Source organism: Carassius auratus, chromosome 11 (assembly GCF_003368295.1).
Source record: "Carassius auratus strain Wakin chromosome 11, ASM336829v1, whole genome shotgun sequence".
Classification (NCBI taxonomy): Eukaryota; Metazoa; Chordata; class Actinopteri; order Cypriniformes; family Cyprinidae; genus Carassius; species Carassius auratus.
Genome location: NC_039253.1, coordinates 11078416 through 11090478, shown reverse-complemented (window position 1 = coordinate 11090478; position 12063 = coordinate 11078416). Strand labels below are relative to the sequence as shown.

General features: G+C 37.7%; 1 protein-coding gene across 1 annotated transcript in view; it reads right to left on the bottom strand.

The window, feature by feature from the left end:
- Positions 1-12063, bottom strand: part of LOC113110587 (inactive N-acetylated-alpha-linked acidic dipeptidase-like protein 2) — a 131393-nt gene that overhangs the window by 62822 nt on the left and 56508 nt on the right. Inside the window, exon 2 of the mRNA XM_026274712.1 lies at positions 404-902. Coding sequence (XP_026130497.1) covers positions 404-902 — 499 coding nt within the window. The remainder of the gene's footprint in view (positions 1-403; positions 903-12063) is intronic.

Genomic DNA, 12063 nt, shown 5'->3' with positions numbered 1-12063 from the left:
GTGCAAAGTTTAAGCCACTTGTGTAAAAATGCTGTAAAGTGAGGATGCTGTCAAAAATAATGCCATAAATAGATTTTATTAACTTCTACTAATTGAACTAAATTAAATCAGTTAAATAGTCTGAGTCTGTCAACAATCTAATTGCCGAATCACCAACAAATGAAAATAAATAAATAAAAAGTTAATATATTCACATATTGTAATGTTGCAATATCCCTTAAGAGCATCCGGTAGGTAAAAACCATTTCTAACACTCAGACAGCACTTTTTGTCAAACTATGGTGCAAATCCTTTCCTACTTTCCATTATTTATTCATTACTATAATAGATCCACTGCATTTTCCCCGTCATTCTGGGGAAAACGCAGTGAATGTACAATGGATGAAAAGGATAATGCATTTACCTCTGCAGTGCTTGTATCTTCTCAGCTGTGATTCCCTGAACAATCTTCTCCAGCACGTCTGTGTCTGCACTTGGCTCTACCTTCACTTGCTCCTTGCTGAAGGCGTATCGTCCAATGAGCAGCTCCAGAGCAAACACTCCCACCCCGGCTAACAAGTATTTGGCGAGGCAGGTCCCGTTCCTTCTCTGGCCCTTGGGTACCGACCGGCTGAAACGAGAAACGTAATTAGGGTCCTCCTGCAGACGCTCAAAACGTCCGTGGGGGGAGACGGACGGTTGGATTGGTTCCAGGTCTGGGTCCATGCCTCCACCGGAAGAGCTGCTCACAGGTTGATGCTCCACACACTCCAGCTGGAAGCGGTCCAGACCCGGTTCCTCCAGCTCTTTCTCCATGTCCCATTCTAGTTCCAGGGAAGCAGTGTGAAGCTCCTCATTCTCCAGATCTCGCACACGGAGAGAACTGCGGCCAGCACGTACTTTCCTATACGCCATGTCCGTCACTTAAAAAAAAAAACACAGAAAAAAATACATTAAATGAATATCTTCCATTTAATAACTTAATAATAATAAAATAATGAAAATGAATGACATTGATTATCAAGTAATCACGCCTGTGCACTATGACGGAAATGAAAGAAAGCATGCATTTATTTTAAAAAGCTTCTTTTTTTTGTAACAATGTCTTTACTGTCATCGATTTAAGGCATCTTGCTATATATGCACGTATTGTCTTTATATAAAAACACAAATTCCCCACACTTTCAAAACACAAACTCTCCATCATCACGGTTGTTGTTAGCCAGTGTTTTGTGCCAGTTGGACACACATCACTCTCTACACACACAACGAACACTCTCAGGGAGAGATGTACAAGCTCACAGTTTGACTGTTGCTGCTAAAAAAGGTCATTAAAGGTGATGACTTGGTTGGTTCAGATTCATAAAAGAGAAGCCAGTGTCTCAGCATACCATCAAATTTAACTATCCCTTTAACAGACACCGCTATCAAACTCAAAACAGCCCAATCGATAATGACAAAACTCCAAACCGCCCAGAAATTCCAGACCGCACACGGGGCCATTATCCAGTCAAACCGAGTCCCTGAAATAGGTCGCCTTATAAAAATTACAGAGAGAAATATCTGCTGTCGGCACTAGGCACAGCGAAGGGAGCTGAAGAAACCTTTGATAGTCACACTTAAAATAGTCATTTAGAGGTGGAGAGAAATCTGCTCTGATAGAGGGAAATAACTTTGCAACTACTAAACATTACCATTCGACACACGTTTCATCGAAAATGGCACCGCAGAGGATTTCGCATCACATTTTGCACATTCATTCTAAGCACTTTCACTCCTCCTGTCTCTTTATACAATTTGGAGTACAGAATTGTTCTGTTCTCACTCTTTTATAGGAATGAAGGGACATGAATGATTTTTTATGCTTTCACTTTTAAATAGGTCCCACAGAATGTGAGAGAGGCAGAAATGATGTGCTGTTGTCTCTCAACATTAATCTTCAGTGCCCCACAAAACTTCCATTATTGTGGGGCGCTATTCCAGAGGAGCGATCAGCTTCATTTACACTCTGACCCCAGCAATGATATGGGTTGTCAAACTCTCAGGACAGAGCTAACCCTCATCTCCTCTCCGCTCCTCCTACACCCGTGCCTTCAGCTCTTTGCTCACAGACTGACAGCTGACGTTCAATCACCAGAAACATCAGTAATTTAACGCCTTTCGACCACCCAACAGAGCCATCAATTAAAGTAGAGGGAAATGCACCATTTTGGCTTTTCCCCAGTGATTGATGTTACCGTGAAAGTGGGTAAGATGCTTCTTCCCATGCTGTGCTTCAACTCTAAACCTGCACCACATCTGTCAATAAAATGATGCTCATTTTCTAGATGTGTTAATCAATTTCATTACATGGATTATAAGGATGGAACCAAAGCACACAAAACAAAAGGCAATATATATATAGGGTGCTCGACAAAGAAAATAATAAAAAAACAAAAGTCTGAACATCCTAGGCTCCAAAAAGAAAAAAAAATTATATATATATATATAAACTGAATAATGAACTTAAGGTGGAGGGGGGGGGGGGGAATGCTATTTCATGCATACTGAGTTTTTTACACTGTTAAAGAGTTGGATTCCCATGCTAAACATGGACAAAGTTTCAAAAATTAAGTTGTACGTTTGAAGGAGTATTTCTGTTCCAAAAATACTCCTTCCGGTTTGTCACAAGTTTCGGAACGTTTTTTTCGAGTATGGGTCTGTGTGACATTAGATGGAGCGGAATTTCCTTATATGGGTCCTAAGTGCACTTCTGCCGGAAGAGCGCACGCTCCCGTAATAGCAGAGCACTGAGAGCACAACAGGCATTCACTGATCAGAGCGAGGGCGTCGCGAAATGTCACAAAAGGAGTGTGTTTTTGGTTGCCAGGGCAAAACAACCCTGCACAGATTACCAAAGAAAAAACAGCATTAAGGGACCAGTGGATGGAGTTTATTTTTACAGAGCATCAACGGAGTTGGGCAAGTGTTTGTTCCCTGCATTTCGAAGATGCTTGTTTTACAAACAAGGCCCAGTTTGACAACGGATTTGCATATCGTTTATTTCTTAAGGATGATGCAATCCCAACAAAAAGGGGTCACGATCGTGTGCTGGAACCGCAGGCGGTGAGTAAAACTGCTTCAAATATCTCTGCCTCCTTGTTAGTGCGTCTGCCTCCCATCGGAGACCCGGGTTCGAGCCCCTCTCAGAGCGAGTCGTTCCTGCTGCTGCTCTTGTTCAGTTTCAGCCTCTGGATCTGATTCTGGATCATAAATAAACGGTTGAATCTGACTGTTAGCCATGGTTTGTTTTGGATGCTGGTTTTTTCCTCAAGGTAATGTCACAGCTTCCAAACGCTCTCAACACAAAAGCCTACTCGCGCTTGTGATTCTTGAGCCCCGCCCACACATCACGCCTCCAGTCGGTCGTGTTTTTCTGGGAAAAATCGGTACAGACTATCTTTCTCTAATGAATATAATAAAACTAAAGACTTTGTTGAGTTATGAAGGATGCAGTACTACTCTATAGGTACTCAAGATTAACAGGATATTGAGTGAAAACGAGCATTTCACCCCCCCCCCCCCTTTAACACAAGGCAAAATGTCGAACTCACAGGCTCTTTATCAGCTTTTAGTTTGTTGTTGTTGTTGCTTTCACTTTTAAATTACATTATTAAAATATGTTTGGGGGTTACAACTGTCAAGTTGATTGAACTGTCCCGATGTCATAATGATGAAAAAAAATGCACAATTAAAAATAGTTTCATATATTCTCATTACAACCTAGACACAAAAACAAGGCAAAAAAAAAAAAAAAAATCTATATTTAAAAAAAATTGTGTCTTTTAATATGTGAAAATCTTTCATCTGACAAATTAAAGTTATGTGGTGTGACTAACTTTTATGTTTATAAATTAATTCTTTGTTTAAAAAATAAAAAATAAACTTGCTACATAAACTCAATTAAGCTAACTGAGAGTTTTTATAACACTTGCGTATTATTGCACTTTTGATGATTTTGATCGCTTCCATTGTCCTTTATTCTAAATTGCTTTGGATAAAATTGTGCTAAATGACTAAATGATATCACTTTTCTTATTTGTTAATAATATTTTAAGATTTTAAGCCTGATTTTCCCCTCCCGAGAATCGGAACAAAAATCTTGTTGAGCACCTCGATTGGTCGCGTTGCAGGAAACTGCTTCTTGACGTTTTGTAGTAACATGATTCTCTGAATAATGTGTCGAAAACATATCACAACCGATCATGTGAAGCGCTACCTGGCATGATAATCTTAGTAATATCTTGTAATGTGTTTTCAAATCGTGTAGTGTGTGCATGTTTAAGATCCGAGGGAAGATAATCTGCAAAGATTCTCCTTTTAAGTGTGCCGCAACCAGATTTCATAATCGATTAGGATTTTAAAACTCATGTAGTGTGAGTCCGGCTTTAAGTTGACAAAGAAGATTCTCATCAAACTTTTCAGCTGGATTCCCAAAAGAATCATAACCACATTATTTTTTTCAAACCCTCATTCTATTTGTTAGAGTCTGATTTACGCTAGGACCAATACGGTTACTCTGTAAACTAAAACCAGTGGATAGAAAACACCTTGTGTTTCTGGATTTATCCCATCAATATTTATGAAACCCGTCAAAACAGCATTTATGTTCCCCTGGAATAGGTATAGACAGGCTGAGTAGATCATGTCACCCCCAGTGGTGGAAGGCCCAGGCACTGCTTGGGGCAGCTGAGAGAGCATGCAGGGGAAAGAAAGAGTAATGGCACCTATCACAAGTTGCCAGAAGTTTCTTGGCCTTACTCCCACAAGAATCCTCCAGCATGGATGGTGTCCTCTCCATAACATCCCCTAATATACCATGGGCACCTCATGGATGTCACAAGCTGTTAGACGTACAGCAAATTGCCTGTACAGAGCACACTACTTCAAGTTAAAATTATCTGCTGCAGTGGGAGAGAGAAACAACCAAAAACTCATATACAGCATCTGTCAAATATGATTTCAAATCTATTCACTATTCATTCAAAATCAATGACAGATTAAAACTATACAATTATTTGAGATCTGAAGTAATGTTTTACACCACTTTATATGTGCATATGCAGATAATGTTCTCAGAGGCAAGGATTATAAATCAAACATGATTATAAATTATATTAAATCATTAATCAAACTTTTAATGAAAACATTCCCTCTTGAATTCTGGTTGTATTTGACCTAATTGCCAAAACTTTGTAAGATATTAAGGCCTATTTTCAGATGTGTATTTTGTCAATTTTTCATTTCTTTCTCACCTGTTTATTCTTAAAAGAAGTGATGTAATTAAAAAGAAATAGATTGTATCCGTATTGATTGAACACAACAAAATTTAATGCCATGGTGCAGTGAAAATAAAAATAAAAGAATACAGACGTCTTTGTGCTCAGAGCTGATTTTCTTGTTCTTTTGTCTACGCAGGGGATGAAGATGAGGGAAAGTACAGAAACACCTTTACAGGAAATAAGAAGAGAGACATCTCAGTGTTGTCCCACTTACCCGTCAACACTTCTGACATGACCTTGTCAGTTACCCTAGTTAGAAGGCATAAAACTAGCTGTCAATCATGTTGCACAGAGCCAACAAGCAAAGGTCCAAAAGAATATGTTTGCAGCTAATAAAAACAGATATCTTATACAGCACTTCACAAATCACTTCAGTAAAGAAAGAAAAAAAAATGGATATCATCATAATTTGCACAGAGAATCCCCAGATTTCAAATACTAACAGTTCTATAAAGACGACAGGTTTTACAATGTCAATGCTGATGGATCTGAATTTTGAAGCTTCCCAGAGTTAGACACTAGCAAAACAATTCTGAATTCATACAAGGTGAAACACGACCTAAACCCGAGGCAGAAATAGGCCATGCCACAGAAAGCATCACTGGGCCCAAGAAACCATAAAAAAAAGCACTATTTTCATATGACATATGAATAAAATATGCTTCCTCAGGGGTACATGCTACATGACTCGCAGGTCTCATTCACATTAAATTCTAAAATATACAGGCATTTCCAGGAGGTCAGACAAGTCCATAGTGATACGGGGCAGATGTGTTTTTTTTTTCTCTGAACCGCAAGGTGAATGTTAGGGTTTAAATATTGCTTTACTGGCGACTACCTCCAGCAATTTCTGTTAAGACAACACTTATGCATGTTTTATGTTTGTCCCATAAGGGGAAATTTAAAGAAAAGGAAGAAGAAAACATTGAGCTAAATTAGATATTATTTGAAGTACTAAGGGGAATTGTCTAATACATACCAGAACAGACAGCTGACCAAAACAGCTCCTTCTGGCAGTTATTCATAAATATTCATAACTAAAGATGGTTCCAGAACACAAACATTATTATATTTCACATGGACACTTGAAACAGAAAACTGTTGTACATATTTGTACAACTTCAGAAATGCAAACACTTTATTGATGTACAAATCCTCTGAGAATAATTAAGTATTGGAAAAGATTTGTATTTTTATGGTATTTATAGTAAATTAGCATAATTAAATATGCTCAACTGCATCCTTTTGTTAAATGCATTTAATATGTGTTCTTGATTTAATTTTATAAACGTTGCATTCAGTTGACAAAAGAAAAACACCATTTTCATAAGTGTTTCACTTCAATAACCCATAATTATTGCAGAGATATAGTGATAATTAAATTATAGAAAAAGTCAAAGTACTCTACTGACATTTAGTAGTTCTTTTATTAGAACTGGATTTAATTTATGAACAGGCTTTTTAATAAGGTCTTAAAAAGTCCATCTTTTTAAAATAATTATTTGCTTGATTAGTTTCCCAGGAAACAACTGCATTTTATTATTCTATAAAAATGTAATTAAATGTTCAATTTATTATTATTATTTTAGTTTTTTTACCTAATGTAGTCAGAATGATTTATTATTTCATTGCATAAAACCTTTAGACATTTCACGTGAAGCGCTTTTATTATCATTTTTTAGCTTACCAGACAAAACACCTTTGCTTTACTGCACTTGTCCTATAGTTACTAAAAATGACCTGCATCGGTTGGCATTTGTATCATGATACAGATCATTTCATATTTGTTCCAATGCATTATATTGCATTGAATCACATTGTGTTGAATCAAATCAAAATCAGGGATGAATCGTATTGCATTGGTAGATGCTTTATTTTTATCTTTAATACGGTATATTGCATCATTATGCATCGATATGAAAATGGAATCGGCCTCAGTTTTGGAGAGGCACATCCTTAATACATACATATATACAGTTACAGTCCTTGATTCTAATTGGATAAAAGCGGTGTTGTATTTAGGATAAAGCATGGTTATGACCGCTTCACCCAACGGTTCGGTGTGTCACAGCGCAACACCCTTAGCAACATAATCAATATAGCGTCAACACTATTACATGTATTATGTATTTCACCTAAAATAACGGTTTAATCATTTTAGTCATTCACCAGTAAACAGCCTTCCCTCATCAAAGAAACTTTTCTCATGCGGGAGATACACGTGTATGCTTCTATGTCCTTCAATTTACACTTTAATATGCTTGCAAACTTGTCTGTTTTAAACTAAAAGATGGAAAACAGATGTCTTCTCATACTGAGAGATAAGCAAGCTTGTACGTGTGTGAAATCATAAATGGTGTTAAAAAAATGACACAGCATATGAGAAAAGTTCTTACTGTCTGTTTTTACTTGAGCTCCATCAGATAAGGCACTTATCTTACACGTAAATGTAACATGAATAAATATAAATAGTAATGGGATCACTCTGAAAAGGTGCACTAAAAGATAAAACTTGTGCTGTTGCATTACTCTGTTCACCATTCTTTAAAATGAGGGAAAGCACCAGTGAAACTAATGCTGCCCACCAGTAAGTCTGTGAACAAGGCATCATTTGTGCATTAAGATCAATGTGCACAGGTAAGACGGATACCAAATCAATGAAGATAAAGCCAAATCAAAAAGACAAATCACTTGTTGCAAAAACACATCGGCCCCCAAGCATCCAATCAATTACCCATGTCCATTTCGTTCTCCACGAAGAAAGAGGAAACAGACAGGGAGCATTCTTTTGAATGGCTCCAAAGCAGAATCAGGGTTATTGAGGACATCTATCACACTAAACTACACACAGAGAAATTGTATCTGCCTGTATTGGCTGAAAATCTGGATTGCATGCATTTGCTAAAAAGGCAGGCAATCCAGCTTGTACTATTTCAAATGGATTATGGCTAGCACTCAGATCATTACAGCCAGAATTAGTCTGACAATCGTTCATTAAAATTCTATGAAATGCAGAAAAAGAAGGACGCACTGTGCAGCTAATGGCAGTGGCGGAAACGAACAGACATCCTGTTTTCTGGGTGTAAATCAATAGCACAGTAAACTGGAGCACACACAACCTTTTATCTAAGACCAGGTGATCCAGAGACTCAACGTTTTTCCACTTTCTCCCATAGGTCCCTATTATAAACAGAGATTTAAACTGGGAATTTAAGAAGATGCACTTATGGGCTTAGGGTTTTATAGGATTTTGTCAACGCCAAGAGTTTCTTGAAAAACAAACCATAAAAATCCATTGTTTAGCTAATTAGTATCACGGGGCACAAAAGTTTTGAAACACCTCATCCGGCTAGAACCAAGAATTCGCCCTTAGAAATGACAACTTCAAAGAAAAGATTAAAAGTATTTAGTCTGTGTTTATCTAGTACGCTAAACAGAATAATTTATCAAGGCAAAGAAATGAACAATGTAAACATACGGCAGGTCTACAATCAAGTAAAGTGATCTCTGGATGCAAGCAGTATGTCTAGCTATCGGAAAGAACACACTGCCACTGCCAATTTGCGGAATGACAAACTCAAGCATGTTTGACCAAACAATGAAACGGCGACCTTGAATCCCATTTAATCTGAAGGTCATATTCCCGGCTCAGTCATCCGCCGAAGAACACACTGCCTCTCACAGTGATTTAGAGAGGGTTTGATCTTTGTCATTTGTGACAAATTGACACTGGTACATTAAATGGCAATACAAAACATGAATTGTATCATCTCTGAGGAGAAGCTAGTCCACATATACTGTTTGGTATTTTCAATACCTTCATTAAGTCAATATCAGCCTGTTATCAGACTGCACAATAACAAAAGCTGGATGTCTAATGGATTGGTCTAGTTTATCACACAAATTGTATTTAAATGTTGATTCATATAACCAGAAGGCAAAGATGAAAACAAACAGAAGGGGCTTCCAAAGTTTAGCCCATTCCAGTCCAATTCAGAAACTGATATCATATCTCTGAATATTTAATGATTATACACCAGTGATCAAAGAGGACAGCACATGCATATATCCTACATTCCCCAAGGTCTCACATCTCATCAAGGTCCTTTTTCTTTAAAGTCACTCAGAGCCAAGGAGATAGTATCTATATATATAGAAAAACCATGCTGCTCTTCCTGTGTACACAGATCAGTCATTATCTTCCCATCCTGTCACAAACAGAAGTCACCTTTTGGTGCAAATGAGGTCCTTCCTATCTGTAACACACTGATGGATGGACACAGAGCCTGTCAAACATCACTGGCAAACACAAAAAGAAATAATGAAGGAGCTTTTTGATTCAGCAAGACCAACCTCTCTTACAACAAAAAGATACCTTACTCTCTGGCAATCAAGCACAAAGACAGAAGTACACACACACACAACGAACATGACACACAGGCTGTTGACTCTGCTGTGATGTGTTGGGCAGGTGTAATTGGCCGTCATCTCATGGTGCTCACTGGTGACTGGAGTTTCAGGGGTCTGATGAAGAGATCGGGTGAGCTCATGTGTCTTCTAGTCAGAGCATACAGTACGTGTCCCAGAATTGTCTGAGGCTAACCAGAGGAGGTGAGACAGCCTGGCCCAACTCAGTGTCTTTCAAACATCTTATGAAACTTTATGCCCATGTCATTAGTTTATTTTCTTTTAATTATGTAAATAAATGTACTTAAACACAGCTACTTGCAAAATAAACATCTGAACATGAAATATGGATTTGAGGTCAAAATATCTTATTTTAATTTAAATTCTGTTTCTCCATTTTAATAGTTCAGGATTGTGTTTTTTGTTGTTGTTGTTTTAGACTCTGCATTTTATTGGTTTCATTCAATAAAAAAAAACAAAAAAAAACATGACATTTTTAAAGGGGGGGTGAAATGCTCGTTTTCACTCAATATCATGTTAATCTTGAGTACCTATAGAGTAGTACTGCATCCTTCATAACTCCAAAAAGTCTTTAGTTTTATTATATTTATAAGAGAAAGATAGTCTGTACCGATTTTTCCCGGAAAAACACGAGCGCCTAGAGGCGTGACGTGTGGGCGGAGCTAAAGAATCATGAGCGCGAGTAGGCTTTTGCGTTGAGAGCGTTTGGAAGCTGTGACATTACCGTGAGGAAAAAAACATCTTCCAAAACAAACCATGGCTAACAGTCAGATTCACCGTATATTTATGATCCAGAATCAGATCCAGAGGCTGAAACTGAACGAGAGCAGCATCAGCAACGACGTCTCTATATGGTATGTACTGAAACTGTATATATTTGCTTAGCGGTTTTGGAAAATGACTAAGTTCCACTTTATGTCGTCTTTTTTTTTTAAGCTGTACATGTGGAAAGTGCAGTTGGATGACAACATCGCATGTTGTTTACTTGATGTGCTTATGCACCAATAGCTAAGTTAACAACACAGAGATATTTGAAGCAGTTTTACTCACCGCCTGCGGTTCCAACACACGATCATGACCCTTTTTCGTTGGGACTGCATTATCCTTAAGAAATAAACGATGTGCAAATCCGGCGTCAAACTGGGCCTTGTTTGTAAAACAAGCATCTTCGAAATGCAGGAAACAAACAAAAACACTTGCACAACTCCGTTGATGCTCTGTAAAAATAAACTCCATCCACTGGTCCCTTAATGCTGTTTCTCTTTTGGTAATCTGTGCAGGGTTGTCTTGCCCTGGCAACCAAAAACACACTTCTTTTGTGACATTTCGCGACGCTCTCGCTCTGATCAGTGAATGTCTGTTGTGCTCTCAGTGCTCTGCTATACTTCCTGCGGAAGTGCCCTTAGGACCCATATAAGGAAATTCCGCTCCATCTAACGTCACACAGACCCATACTCGAAAAAAACTTTCCGAAACTTGTTACAAACCAGAAACGTACAACTTAATTTTTGAAACTTTGTCCATGTTTAGCATGGGAATCCAACTCTTTAACAGTGTAAAAAACTCAGTATGCATGAAATCGCATTTCACCCCCCCTTTAAGTATTCCTTACATTTTTTTTTTTTAAATTACTAATTATTTTAATTGCTAATCACTTAATTACTATATATATGTTTTTAATTAACTGTTCAGCACTTCTTGTGCAAAATTATTTTGCTGCTCATTGTCACACTTGACCAGTCAGAATAAAATATTTTGGAAAACTACATGCTCAGAAAGGGGAAAAAAATATAAAAAGTTAGATTTTTACCTTTAGGTGCTAAACAGGTCACTGGGGCAGTACACTTAAATTTACACTTGCTATACCCTTTAATGGTCTAAAATGTATTGTTACCAGATGATGAGACCAGACTCGAGCCTAAGTCTAAACATATTTTAATGTTCTTGGTCTTTTGTGATATTAGATAAATCAACTAATCACACGATAAAAAAAAATGAGCTCAATAATTTTTTTTCGCCCACGATCATTTATTTTCTCAATAAAAAAAAAAGAAAAAAAAAAGTAACATGTCATGATTTGGGGTTAGTCTGGAGCGCAGCTGTGGACAGCCGTGGTAGAAGACATCCTCTCCGATGGCACAGATGTCCCGGGAATAAAGAGATAACGTCTTGCTACGATGACCAGCTTTGGGAAGTGCCTTTCATTTGCTTGTTGATGTTTGCGTCTCAAGTGATATTGCATTGTACTTGCACACACTTGTTTATTTTTGTAACTTCATTGCCCTTTCTGTCCTCACTCACTTCATTTAGCTTACTCAGATATATATATGTCTGT